General features: G+C 39.9%; 1 protein-coding gene across 3 annotated transcripts in view; it reads left to right on the top strand.

Annotated features, from left to right (window-relative positions):
- svild (supervillin d) overlaps positions 1–25,597 on the top strand; it is a 287,700-nt gene that overhangs the window by 223,775 nt on the left and 38,328 nt on the right. For 2 of the 3 annotated variants that reach the window (XM_084135927.1, XM_084135928.1), the window contains exons 17-27: positions 257–402; positions 543–718; positions 1,520–1,658; positions 1,748–2,045; positions 2,225–2,482; positions 2,582–2,789; positions 3,306–3,439; positions 16,182–16,337; positions 16,476–16,619; positions 19,036–19,148; positions 20,306–20,461. In XM_084135927.1, coding sequence (XP_083992053.1) covers positions 257–402; positions 543–718; positions 1,520–1,658; positions 1,748–2,045; positions 2,225–2,482; positions 2,582–2,789; positions 3,306–3,439; positions 16,182–16,337; positions 16,476–16,619; positions 19,036–19,148; positions 20,306–20,461 — 1,928 coding nt within the window. The remainder of the gene's footprint in view (positions 1–256; positions 403–542; positions 719–1,519; positions 1,659–1,747; positions 2,046–2,224; positions 2,483–2,581; positions 2,790–3,305; positions 3,440–16,181; positions 16,338–16,475; positions 16,620–19,035; positions 19,149–20,305; positions 20,462–25,597) is intronic. The other variant, XM_084135929.1, reaches the window with a different exon arrangement.

Raw genomic sequence — 25,597 nt, 5'->3', positions numbered from 1 at the left:
TAAAATCAAAAAGCTATTCACAGGACTGTGAGGGTGAGGCTTAATATACTGTTTTTCATGTCCATTATCAGATTGCATGCAAGTGGGTGAAAAACAGTCCTGTCCAACAGTATTTCTGGCTAGATATTTAGTTTTACTCAGGAATATGTGAAATTATGGAAGTTAAATGCATGTTGCTAATATACTGTCAATTTAAATGGCGGCAGTTTGCTTTGTGGAGATATGTTTTTTACATGTGTGTGTGTGTGTTTTACAGGTGCAGGGGAGCCAGAGGAAGATGAACTGTATGAGAGTGCTGTAGTAGAGTCAAACTGTGTCTACAGGCTGGTGGAGGATAAGCTGGTTCCTTATGAGGAGGCCTGGGCATCCATTCCCAGTGTCTCTCTTCTCAACTCTAAGGAGGTGTCACATTTATAGGCTCTTCTATAGGGTTCTGTCCTATTGTGGATGATCAGTGTCTGTGTGTTGGTAAACTGTGCTTGATCCCATTGTTCTGAAATTAACTCAAAGTGTGTGTGTGTGTGTGTGTGGGTGGGTGGCAGGCGCTGGTGTTTGACTTTGGAAGCGAGGTGTACGTCTGGACAGGAAAAGATGTTTCTTTGAGTGACAGGAAAGTGGCAGTGCAGCTGGGCAAACACATCTGGAGTGGCGCATACGACTACAGCACATGCAGGATCAACCCCCTCGACCCGTCCTCAGCCAATAAAGACACCCCTAAGTGAGTGACACCTCCACTGACTATTCCTGCTTAGCTCATGTTCTCTGTCTGTGATAAAAAATAAAATAAAATTCTTACCAGGTTATGATTTTGTAGGTGATGCATTGAGCCTTGAGAGAGTGGTTTATAACGCTCTCAAAAATGTGTTAACTCAGTAGAATCTCAAGAACAGCCATTAAAACCAGGACACATGAAAACGACTGATATATGCAACCACAATACTGCCGTCAAGTGGTATAATTTGATTAGAGCATATTAGAGATTAATAAAAGCATTTCTTTTTGTAAATTTAATAAATTATTCTTTTAGTCTAGGAACAACAATCAATATTTTTAAAGTGACATTTTTTAATATGTATCTTCAAATACACACTGAACATGAACAAAGTTAGTAAGTAATAGTTCTCGTTTCAAGTTTGAGAAGATGAAAATAAATGACTTGGTTCAGTTAGTGAGTCAAGATCTTTTCCAAACGATTCACTGAATTAGTCTTGTAACATTGAGTCAATCTTTTTGATTGAATTAGTCAAAGTCAGTCATTTTTTCATCAAGAGTATTTTTTTTCACAAATTGGACTATACTTGTTGCTTTGTTTTTACGTTTTTTCTATGTAACTAGAGAGGACAATGCAGTAGAAAGAAATGTTGTCTGTTTGTCTTTGTACTGTTTCATCGTGTTCAGTCAATCTCTCTCTGTGCATTCAATTCAGACTAAAGAATGTAGACATTCAAGAACTGTTACTGGAACCAAATCACATGAGAATCCTACTCCTTTTCTCACTTGTGTCTGTGTTTGTGAGCAGACAAGGTGAGGGCAGGCCGAGCTGGGCCCTGTTTGGCCGGCTGTCAGAACACAATGAAACCGCTCTATTCCGAGAGAAGTTTCTTGATTGGGCAGAGAGGAAACCCCCCAAAGATGAACCGGTGGTGGAGGAGCTGAAGGTAACAGACAGAGAGACACTCAGAATGGATTCCAACCTTCTTTCCTTTGAAAAGATAGTGACAACCTGCATTTTGTCTTTCTCCTCTAGAGTCCAGTCTGTCAGCACCTTCCCGCCTGTGACTCTGAGCTGAAGCCGTGTGACGTCACAGAGATGCTAGCGGGAACAGCAGGCCCTGTGAAGATGGTGCTGGAGGGTGTGGACGTGCAGAGAGGTCATGGATTGGTCCGTTCTGAAGATGGGCGGCAGGCTGATCTGTCCACCATTGCTGTGGACTCATGGCACATCCGTGAGTTTGATGATTTTGAGATCCCGCCAGAGAGTGTGAGTCAGCTGCACGAGGGCGACACCTATGTCATCCGCTGGAAATACTCTGTCACTAATGTTGGTGAGTGAGGCATGGAACTTCATTTATTTGTGATGTTACTTTTGTACTTAGTATGCATCATTTCAGGTGATACAGTGCTTGTCAACCAGGGGGCCGGGAGCCTCAGCAAGCTGAAAGTGGCATAATTCAAAAGAAGCTAGAAGAGGTTAAAAAATATATTTTATTGTATGTGTTCGCAGTGGGTAAGAGACAGAAGCCTGGTGAAGTGAGTACAGCTGGCCCAGGCAGGGAACGCACAGCATGCTTCTTCTGGCAGGGACGTCGCTCCAGCGTCAGTGGGCGGGGCACATCTGCCCTTATGACGGTAGAGCTGGGCAACCACAGGGGGGCGCAAGTGCTGGTCACACAGGGCAAAGAGCCACCCTGCTTTCTCCAGCTCTTCCAGGGAGGGCTAATCATCCACCAGGGCTCCAGGGAGGATAGCTTTAACAACACGGGTAATAAACGCAGATAACAATGAGCAAAACTTACCAGACCTCTTTTATATCTCAGTAATTCCATGTGTGTGTGTTATTTTGGTGTGGTTTTTCTGTCAGGAGACTGGCGTTTGTTTTGTGTGCGTGGAGAGACAGTAATGGAGGGCTCGCTGGTTGAAGTGGAGTGCTGTTGTGACAGCCTGCGTTCTCGTGCTAGTTTGCTGCTGCTGGGGGTACAAAAGGGACAACTCTACCTGTGGCATGGCTGTAAGTCTCATCCCGGTGCCCGGGAAGTGGGCAAAAGGACCGTGGAGCGCCTCACTCAAACGTGAGCAGATTTACCCATATAGATTTAGGTTGTACTCACACTAGGTGATCTGAACCGTGCCCAAGCATGTTGGACCCCCAAAGTCTGGTTCGTTTGACTAGTGTGATCGCACCGTGTCCGGGCGTGGTTCGCTAACCGTGCCCTGGCCCTCTTGAAAGTGGTGAGCCAGAGCGCGATTCAGTTGGGCTCGGGCATGGTACGCATGTAGTGTGATCGCTAACTGCACCGGAGCATGGAACAGCTTCTACTCTTATGTGTCATCATTACAACAGCAAACATCTTCTATTACTGCTTGGATAGTACACTTTTCAATTAATTTGAGTATAGTTTTATTGACGAACAGGAATTGTAGCTTGCGAGTAAAGTCGCAAACAATTGGGGGGAGGGGGGACAATTGCGCGGGCTCGGTACAAGGCAACCGTGCCTAGTGGGAGTACACCCTTAGACTTTTCTGTATAGGAATGTAATGACCATGTGGTGATTGTGTGTGTATATGTATTTATATGCATGTTACAGTTGTCCTCGTGAGCTGGGTTTGAACAGTAACAGCAGTTTGAAAGTAATTGAAATAGAGGAAGGAACTGAGCCCAAGCAATTCTGGGATGCTCTTGGCAAGCAGGACAGGAAAGCCTATGACTGCATGCTGCAAGGTAAAAAAGAAAATGTCTATTTCCAAGCAATCGATGTTTACTTGTTATAATGTTGCTAAATTGGTATGTCATTATAATCATACACATGCATAATATTTCCTTATGATGCCATAGCCCTGTTCCAAATCTAGTGAGCTTTTTTGCTGTCTACTGCTGACATAGGAAGGCAGCATCTGAAATGGAACTTCATAAGTGAATGATTTGAAACACTCTATGAACAATATTCTAGTATGTCTAAAAATATTACAGTTGAGTATAATGGATTATTAGTATTTTTTTTATTAGGACACTTAACTAACCACTGATTTCAGGTTTTCCATTAGCATGTTGCTATCCTAACAGCACAATATTGGAATAAGTCTAAAATATAGTATCACATTATTTTACAATTTTAATTAAAACTGGTATCGCATGAATTATATTTCTAATAGACATTTCTCTCGTCTTGAATATATTTTTTTACTGAGCTCATATTGGAATATTTTTATGAGTCACATGCAATGTCGCCTTAGAATTGGGCCAAAAGCAGGGAATCTTTACGATAATCTCGCTGATTGTCTGTTAAGAACAGCTTTTATGTTGAGGGTGTGTCTGTGATGCCTTAAAATGCAGCCTATGTAGGCAGCTTAATACGTTTTGAAGCAGGGCCCATGTGGTTTTGATTTTTTTTTTTTATTAGTGGTGCTTTTTTAAAAGCATCACTATTGTTATTGCTCATACTTATTAGTGGTGCTTTTTTGAAAGCATCACTATTGTTATTGCTCATACTTATTATTAGTGGTGCTTGCTGAAAGCAAGGCATCACTATTGTTATTGCTCATACTTATTATTATTATTCTTCTTTTTATTATTATTCCACACAAAGTTTGGCGCGTAACTCGTCCCGCACCGTTTGTCACAGATCCATGAATGAGGTGTCAAATCGACCAGCTCATTGAGGAGAGGTGTGCTATGACTTTTATAAGTGATCGGGGGTGCGGTGTTCACCCCAGGGGCGAAAAAGCGGCCCAAAAAGTTCCATTGACTTAACATTGCGACGAACTTTGAACACTCATAGCTCTGAGCGAGGATTTCGCAGAAACGTGTGATTTGCCACATTTGAAGAGGCTGACAGGCTCTGTAAGAACATACCTCACAATGGGGTAAAAGTTGCACCCCTGGGGGGCAGGAAGGTCCCAAAGTTGCCCCATTGACTTACTATGGGGAAGGAATGTCCCGTGAAACACACATGCTTTTCCTACTATGGTAAATTGCATAGGGATTTTCTATTGAACGTAGCTCTGGATCACAGTGTCATAGAGACAAGGGGGCGGGCTCATTTTACTCAGACGACCAATCAGTCTCTCAGGCTCATTGTGAAGCTATCAAGCCACGCCCTAGCAACCATTTAGAGAACCTTAGCAACAAGTCCCATAGACTTCCATTGAAATAGATCAAAGGGATATCTCCAGACTGAATTGTCATACAAACACGAGGGTGGTCTCATTTGACTCGGGGCAGCAAACGGCCAATCATGAATCACCTCAACACTTCCTAGCCCCTCCATAGCAACCATTGTCGAGCACCTTAGCAACCAAAATCCAAAGAGGGATATCTTCCATTCTGAATGTCACAGAGGCATGGGAGTTGGTTTATATCATTCAAAGTGTCAAGAAGCCTTTGCAGTTTCATCATTGGCAGCTGTCAAGCAACTCCATAACAACCAAAAAGAGTACCCTAGCAACCGTTTAACAAAACGTATATCTCTGCATCAAAACATAGTATAGAGATGGGACTTGGCTCTTTTGACTAAATCATGGTAAACTATGGTAAATCATCCTACAATCATAGTAAATCATACTAAAACATGGTAAATCATGGTATACTATAGTAAATCATAGTAAACTATGGTAAATCGTGGTAAATCATGGTAAACTATGGTAAATCATGCTAGAATCATGGTAAATCATACTTGAACATGGTAAATCATGGTATACTATAGTAAATCATGGTAAACTATAGTAAATTGTGGTAAATCATGGTAAACTGGTAAATCATGGTAAACTATGGTAAATCATGCTAGAATCAGTAAATCATACTTGAACATGGTAAATCATGGTATACTATAGTAAATCATGGTAAACTATAGTAAATCGTGGTAAATCGTGGTAAACTATGGTAAATCATGCTAGAATCAGTAAATCATACTTGAACATGGTATATCATGGTATACTATAGTAAATCATGGTAAACTATGGTAAATCGTGGTAAATCATGGTAAACTATGATAAATAATGCTAGAATCAGTAAATAATACTTGAACATGGTAAATCATGGTATACTATAGTAAATCATGGTAAACTATGGTAAATCGTGGTAAATCGTGGTAAATCATGGTAAACTATGAAAAATCATGCTAGAATCAGTAAATCATACTTGAACATGGTAAATCATGGTATACTATAGTAAATCATGGTAAACTATGGTAAATCGTGGTAAATAATGGTAAAATATGGTAAATCATGGTAAACTATGGTAAATCATGCTAGAATCAGTAAATCATACTTGAACATGGTAAATCATGGTATACTATAGTAAATCATGGTAAACTATGGTAAATCGTGGTAAATCATGGTAAACTATGGTAAATCATGCTAGAATCAGTAAATCATACTTGAACATGGTAAATCATGGTATACTATGGTAAATCGTGGTAAATCATGGTAAATCATGGTAAACTATGGTAAATCGTGGTAAACTATGGTAAATCATGGTAAACTATGGTAAATCATGCTAGAATCAGTAAATTATACTTGAACATGGTAAATCGTGGTATACTATAGTAAATCATGGTAAACTATGGTAAATCGTGGTAAATCATGGTAAACTATGGTAAATCATGCTAGAATCAGTAAATCATACTTGAACATGGTAAATCATGGTATACTATGGTAAATCGTGGTAAATCATGGTAAATCATGGTAAACTATGGTAAATCGTGGTAAACTATGGTAAATCATGGTAAACTATGGTAAATCATGCTAGAATCAGTAAATTATACTTGAACATGGTAAATCGTGGTATACTATAGTAAATCATGGTAAACTATGGTAAATCGTGGTAAATCATGGTAAACAATGCTAAATCATGCTAGAATCAGTAAATCATACTTGAACATGGTAAATCATGGTATACTATAGTAAATCATGGTAAACTATGGTAAATTGTGGTAAATCATGGTAAACTATGGTAAATCATGGTAAACTATGGTAAATCATGCTTGAATCAGTAAATCATACTTGAACATGGTAAATCATGGTATACTATAGTAAATCATGGTAAACTATGGTAAATCATGGTAAACTATTGTAAATCATGGTAAACTATGCTAGCCACGTGGTAAAAGCATGCTAGCATCATCCTAGCAACATAATAATCATGCTAGCAATATGCTAATCATGCTAACATGGTGCTAGCATTATGTTAGTCACATGCTTATCATGCTAGCATGATGTTAATTTTGTTATCATCTTGCTAAAATCTAGCTAACCGCACCCTAGCAACCGAGTGGCGAGTTTTGCCACTGCAAGCACCACTTCACATTTTCTTCAGGAAATGTACATTCTAGTTTTTCTTATTATTATTCTTCCACACAAAAGTTTGGCGCGAAACTCGCCCCGCACCGTTTGTCACAGACCCCTGAGTGAGGCGTCAAATCGAGCGGCTCATTGAGGAGAGGTGTGCTATGACTTTTCTAAGCGATCGGGTGTACGATGTTCGCATAGCGGACGAAAAAGCGGCCAAAAAAGTCCCATTGACTTTACATTGGGAGTTCTAAAAATATTTGAATCCCAACCGACGTTTTCACACACACCACTCCAAAGGGCCTGACACCCCTGCGTCTCTCCCTCTCTCTCTCCCTCAGAGGATTTATATTATCAAGCAGCCAATAAGTAATGGCCTAAAATCTTCATAGCCACACCCTAGCAACCAGTTTCAGCACCCTAGCAACCACTAAGAGCTCCCTAGCAACCACCCTAAACCAAAAAAAAACATTTTTTTATTTTTTTTATATTTTTTAAAGCAATTTTACTCTCGTGGCCTTGCGATATCGCTCCATGCTTGTGCCTATTCGGGCATAGGCACGAGGCCGCAGGCCGAGTGCCGTACAGAAGGCACTCGTTATTAAAGATTTTAAGAACTCTATAAAAACTCCATAGTAACCATATTTGACAACTACCAACCACCTAGTAACACCATAGCAACTAACAAAAACACCTTAGCAACCACCCTGAACACCCTAGCAACGTCTAGAAATGCTCTAGTAACCACAAAAAACTCTAGCAAGCACCCAGAACACCCTAGCAACTGCCTAGCAACCACCTAGAACACCTAGCAACTGCCTAGCAACCACCCAGAACACCTAGCAACCACCCAGAACACCCTAGCAACTGCCTAGCAATGCCCTAGCATCCACCCAGAATACCATAGCAACTGCCTAGCAACACCATAGCAACCACCCAGAACACCCTAGCAACGCCCTAGCAACGCCCTAGCAACCACCAAGAATACCCTAGCAACTGCCTAGCAACCACCAAGAATACCCTAGCAACTGCCTAGCAACCACCCAGAACACCTTAGCAACTGCCTAGCAACACCATAGCAACCACCCAGAACACCCTAGCAACCACCTGGCAACAGCATCTTGTTAAAAACATGCTGGCAACATGCTAATCAAGCTAGCATCATGCTAGCAACATGCTAATCAAGCTAGCATCATGCTAGCAACATGCTAATCATGCTAGAATCATGCTAGCAACATGCTAATCAAGCTAGCATCATGCTAGCAACATGCTAATCATGCTAGCATTATGCTACCAACATGTTAATAAAGCTAGCATCATGCTAACAACATGCTAATCAAGCTAGCATAATGCTAGCATCATGCTAATCAAGCTAACATCATGCTAATCATGCTAGCATTATGCTAGCAACATGCTAATCAAGCTAGCATCATGCTAGCAACATGCTAATCAAGCTAGCATAATGCTAACAACATGTTAATAATGTTAGCATCTAGCTAAAAACATGCTAGCAAAATGCTAATCATGCTAGCATCTTGTTAAAAGCATGCTAGCAACATGCTAATCATGCTAGCATCTTGTTAAAAGCATGCTAGCAACATGCTAATCATGCTAGCATCCTCCAACCAACATGCTAATCATGCTAACAACATGCTAATCCTGCTAGCATCATTCTAACAACATGTTAATCATAGTAAATCATGCTGGAATGTGGTAAATCGTAGTAAATCATCTTAGAAACATGGTAAATCGTGGTAAATAATGCTAAAACGTGGTATATCACGGTATCACAACATGTTAATTGTGTTAGCATCTGCCCAGTGGCGAGTTTTGCCACTGCAAGCACCACTTCACATTTTCTTCAGGAAATGTACATTCTAGTTAGTGGTGCTTTTTTAAAAGCATCACTATTGTTATTGCTCATACTTATTAGTGGTGCTTGCTGAAAGCAAGGCATCACTATTGTTATTGCTCATACTTATTATTTTTCTTCTTCTTATTATTATTCTTCCACACAAAAGTTTGGCGCGAAACTCGCCCCGCACCGTTTGTCACAGACCCCTGAGTGAGGCGTCAAATCGAGCGGCTCATTGAGGAGAGGTGTGCTATGACTTTTCTAAGCGATCGGGTGTACGATGTTCGCACAGCGGACGAAAAAGCGGCTAAAAAAGTCCCATTGACTTTACATTGGGAGTTCTAAAAATATTTGAATCCCAACCGACGTTTTCACACACACACCACTCCAAAGGGCCTGACACCCCTGCGTCTCTCCCTCTCTCTCTCCCTCAGAGGATTTATATTATCAAGCAGCCAATAAGTTATGGCCCAAAATCTTCATAGCCACACCCTAGCAACCAGTTTCAGCACCCTAGCAACCACTAAGAGCTCCCTAGCAACCACCCTAAACCAAAAAAAAACATTTTTTTATTTTTTAAATATTTTTTAAAGCAATTTTACTCTCGTGGCCTTGCGATATCGCTCCATGCTTGTGCCTATTCGGCCATAGGCACGAGGCCGCAGGCCGAGTGCCGTACAGAAGGCACTCGTTATTAAAGATTTTAAGAACTCTATAAAAACTCCATAGTAACCATATTTGACAACTACCAACCACCTAGTAACACCATAGCAACTAACAAAAACACCTTAGCAACCACCCTGAACACCCTAGCAACGTCTAGAAATGCTCTAGTAACCACAAAAAACTCTAGCAAGCACCCAGAACACCCTAGCAACTGCCTAGCAACCACCTAGAACACCTAGCAACTGCCTAGCAACCACCCAGAACACCTAGCAACCAACCAGAACACCCTAGCAACTGCCTAGCAATGCCCTAGTATCCACCCAAAATACCATAGCAACTGCCTAGCAACACCATAGCAACCACCCAGAACACCCTAGCAACCACCTAGCAACGCCCTAGCAACCACCAAGAATACCCTAGCAACTGCCTAGCAACCACCCAGAACACCTTAGCAACTGCCTAGCAACACCATAGCAACCACCCAGAACACCCTAGCAACCACCTGGCAACAGCATCTTGCTAAAAACATGCTGGCAACATGCTAATCAAGCTAGCATCATGCTAGCAACATGCTAATCAAGCTAGCATCATGTTAGCAACATGCTAATCATGCTAGCAACATGCTAATCAAGCTAGCATCATGCTAGCAACATGCTAATCATGCTAGCATTATGCTACCAACATGCTAATAAAGCTAACATCATGCTAACAACATGCTAATCAAGCTAGCATAATGCTTGCATCATGCTAATCAAGCTAGCATCATGCTAGCAACATGCTAATCATGCTAGCATTATGCTAGCAACATGCTAATCAAGCTAGCATCATGCTAGCAACATGCTAATCATGCTAGCAAAATGCTAATCAAGCTAGCATCATGCTAGCAACATGCTAATCATGCTAGCATTAGGCTACCAACATGCTAATAAAGCTAGCATCATGCTAACAACATGCTAATCAAGCTAGCATAATGCTAGCATCATGCTAATCAAGCTAGCAACATGCTAATCATGCTAGCATTATGCTAGCAACATGCTAATCAAGCTAGCATCATGCTAGCAACATGCTAATCATGTTAGCATCTAGCTAAAAACATGCTAGCAACATGCTAATCATGCTAGCATCTTGTTAAAAGCATGCTAACAAAATGCTAATCATGCTAGCATCATCCAACCAACATGCTAATCATGCTAACAACATGTTAATCCTGCTAGCATCATTCTAACAACATGTTAATCATAGTAAATCATGCTGGAATGTGGTACATTGTAGTAAAAAATCGTATAAAAACATGGTAAATCATGGTAAATAATGCTAAAACGTGGTATATCATGGTATCACAACATGTTAATTGTGTTAGCATCTGCCCAGTGGAGAGTTTTGCCACTGCAAGCACCACTTCACATTTTCTTCAGGAAATGTACATTCTAGTTATTCTTCTTCTTTTTCTTATTATTCCGGACAAAAGTTTGGCGCGAAACTCGCCCCGCACCGTTTGTCACAGACCCCTGAGTGAGGCGTCAAATCGAGCGGCTCATTGAGGAGAGGTGTGCTATGACTTTTCTAAGCGATCGGGTGTACGATGTTCGCATAGCGGACGAAAAAGCGGCCAAAAAAGTCCCATTGACTTTACATTGGGAGTTCTAAAAATATTTGAATCCCAACCGACGTTTTCACACACACCACTCCAAAGGGCCTGACACCCCTGCGTCTCTCCCTCTCTCTCTCCCTCAGAGGATTTATATTATCAAGCAGCCAATAAGTAATGGCCTAAAATCTTCATAGCCACACCCTAGCAACCAGTTTCAGCACCCTAGCAACCACTAAGAGCTCCCTAGCAACCACCCTAAACCAAAAAAAAACATTTTTTTATTTTTTTTTATATTTTTTAAAGCAATTTTACTCTCGTGGCCTTGCGATATCGCTCCATGCTTGTGCCTAAGGCACTCGTTATTAAAGATTTTAAGAACTCTATAAAAACTCCATAGTAACCATACTTGACAACTACCAACCACCTAGTAACACCATAGCAACTAACAAAAACACCTTAGCAACCACCCTGAACACCCTAGCAACGTCTAGAAATGCTCTAGTAACCACAAAAAACTCTAGCAAGCACCCAGAACACCCTAGCAACTGCCTAGCAACCACCTAGAACACCTAGCAACTGCCTAGCAACCACCCAGAACACCTAGCAACCACCCAGAACACCCTAGCAACTGCCTAGCAATGCCCTAGCATCCACCCAGAATACCATAGCAACTGCCTAGCAACACCATAGCAACCACCCAGAACACCCTAGCAACGCCCTAGCAACGCCCTAGCAACCACCAAGAATACCCTAGCAACTGCCTAGCAACCACCAAGAATACCCTAGCAACTGCCTAGCAACCACCCAGAACACCTTAGCAACTGCCTAGCAACACCATAGCAACCACCCAGAACACCCTAGCAACCACCTGGCAACAGCATCTTGCTAAAAACATGTTGGCAACATGCTAATCAAGCTAGCATCATGCTAGCAACATGCTAATCAAGCTATCATAATGCTAGCAACATGCTAATCATGCTAGAATCATGATAGCAACATGCTAATCAAGCTAGCATCATGCTAATCAAGCTAGCATCATGCTAGCAACATGCTAATCATGCTAGCATTATGCTACCAACATGCTAATAAAGCTAGCATCATGCTAACAACATGCTAATCAAGCTAGCATAATGCTAGCATCATGCTAATCAAGCTAGCAACATGCTAATCAAGCTAGCATAATGCTAACAACATGCTAATAATGTTAGCATCTAGCTAAAAACATGCTAGCAAAATGCTAATCATGCTAGCATCTTGTTAAAAGCATGCTAGCAACATGCTAATCATGCTAGCATCTTGTTAAAAGCATGCTAGAAACATGCTAATCATGCTAGCATCCTCCAACCAACATGCTAATCATGTTAACAACATGCTAATCCTGCTAGCATCATTCTAACAACATGTTAATCATAGTAAATCATTCTGGAATGTGGTAAATCGTAGTAAATCATCTTAGAAACATGGTAATCCGTGGTAAATAATGCTAAAACGTGGTATATCACGGTATCACAACATGTTAATTGTGTTAGCATCTGCCCAGTGGCGAGTTTTGCCACTGCAAGCACCACTTCACATTTTCTTCAGGAAATGTACATTCTAGTTATTATTCTTTTTCTTATTATTATTCCGGACAAAAGTTTGGCGCGTAATGCGCCCCGCACCGTTTGTCACAGACCCCTGAGTGAGGTGTCAAATCGACCGGCTCATTGAGGAGAGGTGTGCTATGACTTTTCTAAGCGATCGGGTGTACGATGTTCGCACAGCGGACGAAAAAGCGGCCAAAAAAGTCCCATTGACTTAACATTGGGAGTTCTAAAAATATTTGAATCCCAACCGACGTTTTCACACACACAGACTCCAAAGGGCCTGACACCCCTGCGTCTCTCCCTCTCTCTCTCCCTCAGAGGATTTATATTATCAAGCAGCCAATAAGTTATGGCCTAAAATCTTCATAGCCACACCCTAGCAACCAGTTTCAGCACCCTAGCAACCACTAAGAGCTCCCTAGCAACTACCCTAAACCAAAAAAAAACATTTTTTTATTTTTTTAATATTTTTTAAAGCAATTTTACTCTCGTGGCCTTGCGATATCGCTCCATGCTTGTGCCTATTCGGCCATAGGCACGAGGCCGCAGGCCGAGTGCCGTACAGAAGGCACTCGTTATTAAAGATTTTAAGAACTCTCTAAAAACTCCATAGTAACCATCTTTGACAACTACCAACCACCTAGTAACACCATAGCAACTAACAAAAACACCTTAGCAACCACCCTGAACACCATAGCAACGTCTAGAAATGCTCTAGTAACCACAAAAAACTCTAGCAAGCACCCAGAACCCCCTAGCAACTGCCTAGCAACCACCTAGAACACCTAGCAACTGCCTAGCAACCACCCAAAACACCTAGCAACCACCCAGAACACCCTAGCAACTGCCTAGCAATGCCCTAGCATCCACCCAGAATACCATAGCAACTGCCTAGCAACACCATAGCAACCACCCAGAACACCCTAGCAACCACCTAGCAACGCCCTAGCAACCACCAAGAATACCCTAGCAACTGCCTAGCAACCACCAAGCATACCCTAGCAACTGCCTAGCAACCACCCAGAACACCTTAGCAACTGCCTAGCAACACCATAGCAACCACCCAGAACACCCTAGCAACCACCTGGCAACAGCATCTTGCTAAAAACAAGCTGGCAACATGCTAATCAAGCTAGCATCATGCTAGCAACATGCTAATCAAGCTAGTATCATGCTATCAACATGCTAATCAAGCTAGCATCATGCTAGCAACATGCTAATCATGCTAGCAACATGCTAATCAAGCTAGCATCATGCTAATCAAGCTAGCATCATGCTAGCAACATGCTAATCATGCTAGCATTATGCTAGCAACATGCTAATCAAGCTAGCATCATGCTAGCAACATGCTAATCATGCTAGCAACATGCTAATCAAGCTAGCATAATGCTAACAACATGCTTATCATGGTAGTATCTAGCTAAACACATGCTAGCAAAATGCTAATCATGCTAGCATCTTGTTAAAAGCATGCTAGCAACATGCTAATCATGCTAGCATCTTGTTAAAAGCATGCTAGCAACATGCTAATCATGCTAGCATCATCCAACCAACATGCTAATCATGCTAACAACATGATAATCCTGCTAGCATCATTTTAACAGCATGTTAATCATAGTAAATCATGCTGGAATGTAGTAAATCGTAATAAATCATCTTACAAACATGGTAAATCGTGGTAAATAATGCTAAAATGTGGTATATCATGGTATCACAACATGTTAATTGTGTTAGCATCTGCCCAGTGGTGAATTTTGCCACTGCAAGCACCACTTCACATTTTCTTCAGGAAATGTACATTCTAGTTATTATTATTATTATTATGTGATTCAGGTATATTCTCAAGTACAGTGAGGAAAATAAGTATTTGAACACCCTGCTATTTTGCAAGTTCTCCCACTTAGAAATCATGGAGGGGTCTGAAATTGTCATCGTAGGTGCATGTCCACTGTGAGAGACATAATCAACAAAAAAAAATCCAGAAATCATAATGTATGATTTTTTAACTATTTATTTGTATGATACAGCTGCAAATAAGTATTTGAACACCTGTCTATCAGCTAGAATTCTGACCCTCAAAGACCTGTTAGTCTGCTTTTAAAATGTCCACCACCACTCCATTTATTATCCTAAATTAGATGCACCTGTTTGAGGTTGTTAGCTGCATAAAGACACCTGTCCACCCCATACAATCAGTAAGAATCCAACTACTAACATGGCCAAGACCAAAGAGCTGTCCAAAGACACTAGAGACAAAATTGTACACCTCCACAAGGCTGGAAAGGGCTACGGGGAAATTGACAAGCAGATTGGTGAAAAAAGGTCCACTGTTGGAGCAATCATTAGAAAATGGAAGAAGCTAAACATGACTGTCAATCTCCCTCGGACTGGGGCTCCATGCAAGATCTCACCTCGTGGGGTCTCAATGATCCTAAGAAAGGTGAGAAATCAGCCCAGAACTACACGGGAGGAGCTGGTCAATGACCTGAAAAGAGCTGGGACCACCGTTTCCAAGGTTACTGTTGGTAATACACTAAGACGTCATGGTTTGAAATCATGCATGGCACGGAAGGTTCCCCTGCTTAAACCAGCACATGTCAAGGCCCGTCTTAAGTTTGCCAATGACCATTTGGATGATCCAGAGGAGTCATGGGAGAAAGTCATGTGGTCAGATGAGACCAAAATAGAACTTTTTGGTCATAATTCCACTAAACGTGTTTGGAGGAAGAAGAATGATGAGTACCATCCCAAGAACACCATCCCTACTGTGAAGCATGGGGGTGGTAGCATCATGCTTTGGGGGTGTTTTTCTGCACATGGGACAGGGCGACTGCACTGTATTAAGGAGAGGATGACCGGGGCCATGTTTTGCGAGATTTTGGGGAACAACCTCCTTCCCTCAGTTAGAGCATTGAAGATGGGTCGAGGCTGGGTCTTCCAACATGACAATGACCCGAAGCACACAGCCAGGATAACCAAGGAGTGGCTCTGTAAGAAGCATATCAAGGTTCTGGCGTGGCCTAGCCAGTCTCCAGACCTAAACCCAATAGAGAATCTTTGGAGGGAGCTCAAACTCCGTGTTTCTCAGCGACAGCCCAGAAACCTGACTGATCTAGAGAAGATCTGTGTGGAGGAGTGGGCCAAAATCCCTCCTGCGGTGTGTGCAAACCTGGTGAAAAACTACAGGAAACGTTTGACCTCTGTAATTGCAAACAAAGGCTCCTGTACCAAATATTAACATTGATTTTCTCAGGTGTTCAAATACTTATTTGCAGCTGTATCATACAAATAAATAGTTAAAAAATCATACATTGTGATTTCTGGATTTTTTTTTTTAGATTATGTCTCTCACAGTGGACATGCACCTACGATGACAATTTCAGACCCCTCCATGATTTCTAAGTGGGAGAACTTGCAAAATAGCAGGGTGTTCAAATACTTATTTTCCTCACTGTATATTACTGTCTCTGTGTGCTTGCAGATCCAGGAAAGTACAATTTTACACCACGTCTTTTCCGTCTGAGTGCCAGCGGTGGGACTTTTCAGGAAGAGGAACAGTTTGGGCCCGCCCAAGTGACAGGAACCATCATGGCCATGCCGTTCCTGCAGGAGAACTTGTATTCAGCCCCTCAGCCTGGTACATAATGTCATTACATGTGACTGTAACCACGGATTCTCATAATGTCAACTGACATTGAATTGCATCAATGTGTTGCACATTGTGGTGACAATAGTCTATATTTTCTATACATCTTTCTGTTTTTATTCTCTGTAGCTCTGTTCTTGGTGGATAACAGGATGGAAGTGTACCTGTGGCAAGGGCAGCAACAAGAAGATACAGAATGTACCGGTTCGGCCAAGATCCGCTGGGACAGCGAGAGGAAGTGTGCCATGGAAACAACGCTACAGTACTGCCAAGGTTAGGAGATGGAATCTTCACTCAGGGAAGAGGGCAGGATGGTTTAATAAAGGAAATTCATGCTAGTCCAGAGGTCCTCTTTCCTGGAGCCCAATAAACTGCCCTGAAAAGTTTATATCCAATCCTGAAGAGCTTGATAAGCTGGTTTAGGTGTGTTTGATTAGGGTTGGAGCTAAACTCTGCAGGACAGTGGATCTCCAGGAGCAGGCTTAACCCCCTGAGGTCGACGGTATCGCCGGCGATACCAGCTTGCTTTTTTTTTATCAGTGTAAAAGAAACTCATAAATACTCTCTTGACTTTGATTTTCCATAGGAGTTTCATACATCAATCGATTCTGTTAAATGTGTATTATTTTTGTGTATACTCACAATAAAAATAAAGTGTTGTGCTTTTTGCCAAATAAAGTAAAATAAACACGAAGCGAGTTCTGCCTTCTCTCTGCCAGTGTAGTCCATTCTGAAACGCGCCCGAAAATGAACTGTAGCTCAGCGAATACTCAGTCAAACAGGCATACAGACACACAGGCATGAAGCTTGAATTCTCTTCTTTTAAATGAAGTAATTTATATAAAAAACAAATATTCCCATCTTGTGAAATCTGTATTAAAAGAGAGCGATTCCAGTCGATCTCATTAGAGCTAATTCAAATGTAATGTGACTCCACCCACGGAGAGCGTGCGCTATTCAAACGCAAATGACTGAGGCAATCCAAGCGCAATCCCGTGAACGCCCCCATACAGCTCGAGAAAACTCACAAGTTTATTCAGATCATTACTTGTTTACACCGTCTTGCAGCGCTGTGAGGAATAATAATAATGGAAAATGTCCCTCAGAAGTGCGGGTATATCGAGGAGCGAGCTGAGGAATACTAGTAAGTTTTTTCCTTCTCACGTGAATTTCTTCACGTGGGTTTCTGTTTATGAATGAATGGCAGAGATGCGCGCTGTTTACCACAGCTGGCAAAGACAGTTTAAATTTAAATCGCGTGTGTGAATGAATGATGATGTTTTAGCAAACTGTATTGCTATACTGAGATGAGTAAAAATCGACTGAAATATGTTGAAATAAAATGTAGGCTATTTGTATAAGCAACGTATTAAACTGCAAATTAACAATATGCCCTAATATTTCATGAAAACAACGTTACAGTCAGGCGAAATATGAAAGACAACATTTTGTTTAGTAGATTTGGGTACAGTTTTTACTGTAGAATATACTGCCTCGTCAAATAAGCTTTTGTTTAGCAATTTCTATATATAAAATACTATTTTTGTCAAAAATAAAGTCATCAACTAAGATGTTAGCTGTTCCAATGTTGGCTATATTCAAACTAATGAATACATAGATAAAATGTAGGCCTATAATCTTTTTTTTTTTTACAAAGAAAGAGTACACTTGAAATATTGTTGAAATTGTAATTATTGTTGTAATTGTAACCTTTTTAATAAAATAGCAAAACATATTTACAAGATAGATGTAAGCAAAATCTTAAATGGTCAATATAAGTCTTCTTCTAAATATATCTTTTGTCCTTGCATTGTGGCTCAGTCAGTTTCACACCTGAGTGAATGGCTCATCATTATGCAGAGTGGGTGGGACATTGTATTCTAAGGTGTAAACCACTCCTCGTTCACGCCCCCCTCGCATATTGGCTTTCCAAGCAAAACCTGTTTTACATCAATTTAAATCAATGTATGGTTTTATGTGAACGATAAAGCAAGACTATTTTCACATAATTTTGAAGAAAAAACTATAGGCGTTGACATCCATTAGTCAAAAGTCTTATTGCCACATATTTAGTATGTGTTTTGTGGCCTTATTTCTGCAACTTTCATTTGTATTTTTTCCAATAACCACGCATAAACATTATTCTCTTAAAAATTCAAACATATACATGCATGTTGATCAGATATTTTGGTAGCCCTGTTTGTGCTATATAGAGTGAATTTACACCTTTGCCATTAACATGTTTATAAATAACTGAAAAAAGCACAAATGTCAGAGCATGTCAGAACACCTCCAGGGCCCAGAAAACAGCTCAGACTCCAGAGGGTTAAAGACCTACTGTATGTGCTAGTCCAAATGTTCCAGCTGGCAGGTTCCTAACAACAACATGCATTAACTATTATTTTCGATCAGTAACAACTAGGGCTGTCAAAATTAACGTCTTAATTTTTGTGATTCCTTTTTTTTCTGTTTAATGCGTCTTTCTGGCATCGTTTGGATAGCGTTACAGTATATGATCAGTCTCAGTCATGCATGTGCTTTTAAAACATGCACGATAAGACTGAAAAGAGAACTCTGTACAGTACAGATTTGCTTTCTCTTTTGCGTCAAGTTCAAGTTACGAAACATATATAGTGCATATTTTATTGCTTTGCTGTGTAATAATGACCTTCTTGTGTTTGTTTTTCAGAGAAGAACTCCAGACGGCCTCCTCAGGCCTACCTGATCCTGGCTGGTGCAGAACCACTCACCTTTACCAACATCTTCCCTTATTGGGAGAAAGACCCAAATATTAAAGTACGGGTACGTTACACCACCCATAGCTTTCAGAATGCCAGAGAATACTTTAAAGGAACACTCCACCGTTTTTTGAAATAGGGCTTATTCACCGTCTTTCCTACATTTAGATAGGTGGGCAAACGCATTTTTGTCTCAGTGCATGCATTGTTTTAGTTTGGCAGCGCCGCCGATAGCTTAGCTTAGCTTAGCATAATGAATGGAATCCTTTGTTGCCAGCTAGCATGTCATGAGTAAAAGTGATACATTTAAAAAAAACAAAAACGAATTACTTCTTGTGGCCTGCGTATTCACGACGAGTACAAATAACAATGCAGATTAAGAGGCAGTTATTGACTTGGGACTGTATTGGGGGGAAGCACAGGAGAAGCACTGCTACTTGGGCGCAGAGATATCACACAACACCTGAAATCCCCCAACTTCCGTCAACATATCAGCGTGAATAGTAGCCGGCTATTTTTCCTACAGTAGACATAGTGAATGGCGATGAACATGGCGGATTTTGTGAGAGACGAGGAGGGTGACTTCTCAGACAGTCAAGAGCCAGAACCATACCTCTATGAACCAGAGTTTTCAGAAGAGGAGCTGCGTGCTTTGGAAATGGAACGACAGGAGGACGTGAGGATGAGAGTCAACACGAACTGGTGGTGAGTGTGATATCTCTGCACCCAAGTAGCAGTGCTTCGCCTGTGCTTTACCCCAATATAGTCCCAAGTCAATATCTGCCTAGGAAATCGCCTAGTCTTAATCTGCATTGCTATTTGTACTCGTTGTGAATACGCAGGCCACAAGAAGTAATTCTATTTTTTTTTTTAAATTTTTTTTTTTTTTTTTTTTTATCAGTTTTACTCATGACATGCTAGCTGGCAACAAAGGATTCCATTCATTATGCTAAGCTAGCGGTGGCGCTTCCAAACTAAAACGATGCATGCACTGAGACAAAAATGCGTTTGCCCACCTATCTAAATGTAGGAAAGACGGTGAATAAGCCCTATTTCAAAAAACGGTGGAGTGTTCCTTTAAACCCTGCAGAATGCTACAGAGGATTTTTGTTTAGTTTTAAAAGGATTCTCATATATGAATCATACATTTTAATACAGCCCAAAGATCTTTAATATTGAAGCCAATGGATGATGCAACTGTATGTTTGAATGCCTGTGCAGGTTGAAGGAGCCCATAATAAAGTGATTCTGGTTAAAGACGCCCTGTCTAAACTCAGCAAGCTGCAGTACACTGTGGAGGAGCTCACTTCCAAACCCCTGCCAGAGGGAGTGGACCCTCTGCGCCTCGAGTGCTACCTGTCAGATAAAGACTTTCAGGTAACAAACCTATAAAATGAGGCTCACATATACCCTTTACCAGTGGTATCAAATCACTAAAAGTCATGCAATCTGATGTCATGCAATCTAACAATATCGCGTGAAAATATCAATAAAATTAGTGTAGAATGACGGAAGAGAGAAAGACAAAACTGCTCTTAAACACTAACCAACAGCATCATCAAATTTAAAATTATAAATAAAAATATAGCTGCAAGCAGCAATTACGGAGTTCAAGCATTTAAGCCCGTCATGCCAACTATGCTGTTGAGTTCTAGGCCAAACCGAAATGTAGGCCTGAAATATCAGACTACGATAAACGGTATAGGAGTTATGAGAGGATTCACGTTGTTGATATATATATATATATATTAGGGATGTGCAAAGCAGCCGGTATTTGTATCTGTATTTGTATTTGTTGAGGGGGGAAAAGTATTTGTATTTGTATTTGTATTTGAGTAAAATTCTAAATAGGTGTAAAAATCCATTTTTTTGCGTTACACTTCTAATTTACGTTATAGTGTAAGTATTCTTTAATTATAATAATTATGGATATGCAATATTGGTTGATGTTTTTCCTTAAATCCAGCAATGAACATGTAACAACGAATGTCATTGAAAAAAATAATAATAACATAACAGCCATTACCTACGTTAACGTTACTCTGTCAACAGCCTTGTCTAAATTACCGAGCTAACAGAGCTACTAGTGTTGTCACGGTACCAAAATTTTAGTATTTGGTACCAATACCAGTGAAAATCCACGGTTCTCGGTACCAATTTTGGTACCAAAGCTTAATTTAGATTAAGTTTACATATATTAAAGTGTAGGCTATCAGTTACAAAGATGGAAACTGTAGTATTAAAAACACTTTACAATAAGATTCCATTTGTTAGATAACATTAGATAAAATGACCTAACAATAAACAATAGTTAGGCCTATATACTGTCGTAATTATTCTCCTTGGGGTTAATTTAAAAATACATTTTTAAAATCAAAAGTTAACATTATTTATGTTAACATTATTTAATGCACAATGAATGAAGTGAACAAACATGACCAATCAAGTGTTTGTATTAAATAACATTCAAAACATTAATTAATGTTGTAAAAATATATTGTTCACTCAATGTGTTGATGTTAGACAATGCATTAAGTAATGTTAATGAATGGTATCTTATTGTAGCGTTACCAAACTATACAGGAGATAAAAATGCATTGCTATGCTGTCGTTGCTATGCAACCGCGCCGCTCATTTGAAATCTGCACGCGCAAAAAACGCGCTATGTGAACGGCCCCGTATGAAAACGTGACATTAGCCTAATCCAAAATATTTCCATGTGGCTCTTTCCTCCTTTCTTATCAACAAGTGGATTTACAGCCACCACATCAGCAGCACCGCCGGTCAGGAAACGCAGCTTTTTGAAATAAAGTTTTTCTTGTTCCCGAATACAAATATTTTTAAAGTATTTGTTCGAAATAAGTATTCGTAAAAAACACATTATTTGTGCCTTTCCGAATACCGTATTCGGGTTCGGCTCCACCCCTAATATATATATATATATATATATATATATATATATATATATATATATATATACAGGGGTTAAAGTGGGCCGGAACGGCACCTCAGATAAATTAATAAATAAATAGATTAAAATCAAATCATTCTCATCAAATTCAATGATTCTCATCATTCATCAAATCAAAACTGAATATCACCACCTGGCCCCGCCTTCACAAACACGCTTCCCGACGTTATGTTCTCACGGTTCTCCTGTCTGATTTGAGTGCATCTGCACCGGTTCACGCCTCCCCTCCCCGCTGAACGCCAGCGATTACTAATGCGTGAACCCCCTGAAGAATCCCATCAGGGGAAAGTCCCATTCTTAAATCCCATTCTTTTTCTTACGTGAATAGGGTAAAAATTTTAACCTTTAGATATCACCATGAAAATTACTGAGTTGATTACTTACATCAAGACAAACAAAAAATGTATTACAAGTTTTTTGAAATTGTTTGTTAACATGGACAAACGGTGCACAATCTAATTATGTATGTGCTAATTTGCATAAATACCATAACAGGTCTAAACATTGGGTATAGCCAGGTGAAATGGGTATTCTTGTTGAATCTTGTTAACACATAACAGTAAAATACTTGATGTTAAGGTCTGAATGGAACCCATTTAGGCTACCCATTAACATTAATACATAGAGGCAGGAAGAAGTACTTTAGAAACCAGCCTAAATAAAGGCGTATGAATAGGCTATATTTGGGTCTTTTTCAAAACTTTCCCCTAATTAGATTCTTCTGGGCTTTTTTTTTTCCTTAGTCAGGACATATTGAGGATACAAAATCAGTTGAGTTTGCTTCTGTTGCAATTTGTTCAACCTTTTTTCATAAAATGACTGGACTATTAAATGTAGACTATAATTTGTATTATTTAAAATTACTTTTAACATTTAAAAACAGACATTTTCAAATTCCAAAGCTTGTAGAAGGTTCCTATTGGCAATGCTGACTTAGGCTATAGCTTTCCTGGTAGCCTTGAGTAAATTAACTTGTCTCAGAAAATGATTCATAAAACACATAAATATCAGTTGAGCCTATGTTTACTTTCTTCAGAGACACAGACGAAAATGAAAAGACTATCAGTCAAAGTTCAGCTTTAGGAGGGGAAGAATTAGGGCAGGAGACTGAGAGAAAAAGAAAGATGAAGATGAGGAGAGAGCAGATATTGACAAATATTCTAATGACAATGTTTTAAAGCTATTTCTTCTCTATTTTTTTTTTTTGGCCTTCAAAAGCCCTAAATTGCACATATGTTGGTCAGAGAAATCCCAATCTTGTCCCAAAAAGTATTGCTATACCACGATACTCAATATGTTGTCCCACGGTGAGTCATTTTTCTCTGTTGCACCTACCCAAAATTTGAGGGTTCCCCCACCTTAAAATCCCACTTTAACCACTGTGTATATATATATATATATATATATATATATATATATATATATATATATATATATATATATACTTTATATGCATTACATTAAGCAAAGTGTTAACTTATATTTGTGTACAGTCGCAATAAACACACAACATTGTGCTTTTGTAAAATAAATTCAAGCAATCCGCCCCTGAAATGGCGCTAATTTTAAAATTAAACTAAAATGCTCACGGCTGCACAGCATTCATAACGGTGAATGCCACGGTGAGGAATGAGCAGAGAAGAGCGAACATTTTTTAGTTCATTCCTACTTCCATAGGAATTCATTGAAAACGCTCGCTCTGCTCCACACCATTATCAATGTCAGTGCGGACGAACATATTTTACTTTCGTTTTTAAGTTAGCGATTCAAAAGCCCCAAGCGGTGTCACACGTCGATTAACCGGTGGTAAAATATTCTCACTGTCACATACCTAGTATATTTTTATATAGATACAATAGGCCTACCTGATTTTGAACACAAGAGGGCAGTATAGCCCTATGTATGACTTGATTTTTATGGGACTAAATAGTACTATTACTATTTTTAAACTTAAACATAATTCTTAAATTGAAAAAAAGAATAAAATGGGTTTAGTTCTGATATTTCTATAATTTTATAGAGAAATAAATGGTGTATAATTATATTTTTAGAAGATATGAGGCTTTTAGTTTTTCCTTTTTTGACATTACTTTAATCCCTCGCCATAGCAAAACCGTTTGAGATATGTATTATTTGTTCACAATTTAGCATCTTTAATGTATTTTCATCGTGTTGAAAAAGTTTGGTGGGAATAAAATAAACCACTTAAGAGGAGTGGGTAAAAATTCAGAGGCTGATTTTGCAAAGAAATCCACATTCAAACCAAAATATCTGACTTCCTGTTGGTCGGAGCTAATGACTGTAAATTAGAAAGTTGTCCGGCTCGATGAGACCAATATACATTCTGATTTTTGTAACTGTTGGTAAAACTAACCCCCCCACTTTTGTCAAAAGCATTTTGAAAGTGACACACTTCCTGCTGCCAGTTGGTGGCGCTGTAAGATATTTGTATTTGTAGTGATTCGTCAATTTAGCTCAAAGGAATTATTCATTCATTTATAGGGAATTCGAAAGAGTCACTTATTACAAACGAGCAAATGACTCGTTCGCGGTTCATTTGAACTGGCTGTAACTATCAACTCTGCAACGGATATAAATATCCGAACTATAGTGAAACACTATAGTTAGCAAGGTAACTTAGATCAGAAGTTTAAGACATTAAATTCGTAAGCACATAACACAAGTAATACTTCTCTTTAAAATACAAACAAGACTTTGATTATTGTAACACATAAAACTAATATCTAACACAAACACACACACACATTCATACGAGTTGCAGAAAGAAAGAGAGAGAGGAAAGAATAAGTTTAAGAGTGAGATGATGAAAGTTTCTATATGCACTTATGACATGACCTGGAACGAACCATCAATCATTAATTTAACCCTTCTATCGTTTCTTAGACAGGTTATTACATTTATATCAATACACCAGTTCAGCTTAAGAGTCTGGAGGCGGTACTTGCTTGTCTTTGCTTTGGGGATTCCCTTTGGTAGGCGTCAAAGGGGGTTTCCCGAGTTCGTTCGTTGGCTGGTGTCCTTGTGCTTGGATAGATGTCTGTGGCGGCCAATCACGTGGTGTGCTGGCGGATGAATTGAAAGTCTTTGCCTGAAGCTGGTTTTGTCGAATCGTGGAACGAAACTTTGCCGCAAAACTTAACTTAGAACCGAGACTCACAACGGAAAAGAAAGGAAAACTTAGAAAAGAAAGAAAATTGAGACGAGAGTAGTTAGATGACTTGAATGAAGCTGTTAACCCATGTTCTTCTGATCTTAATTTGGGTTCTTTCGTCTGCGCTTCTACATGGTTACTAGTATGGTTTAGATCTTCATCTCCCGCTGCATTTTTGGTTCTGCGCTAAACTTTGTTCGGGTCTAAGATTTTAAACTCAGATGTTTGTCCAGCCTCCTGGATCAGTTCTGACCAATTAGACACTGTCTTTATTTAGGAGGTGGCGTTCTCTTCACTTCTTATCATAAATCAAGCTTATCTGTGCTCTCCTTACTTTCTAAGCTCTAGCAGAGAGGACAGAGGCCACAGT

This window comes from Abramis brama (assembly GCF_963993115.1).
Source record: "Abramis brama genome assembly, chromosome: 14".
Classification (NCBI taxonomy): domain Eukaryota; kingdom Metazoa; phylum Chordata; class Actinopteri; order Cypriniformes; family Leuciscidae; genus Abramis; species Abramis brama.
Note: the sequence above shows the minus strand (reverse complement) of the source record. Positions and strands in the feature narration are given on the sequence as shown.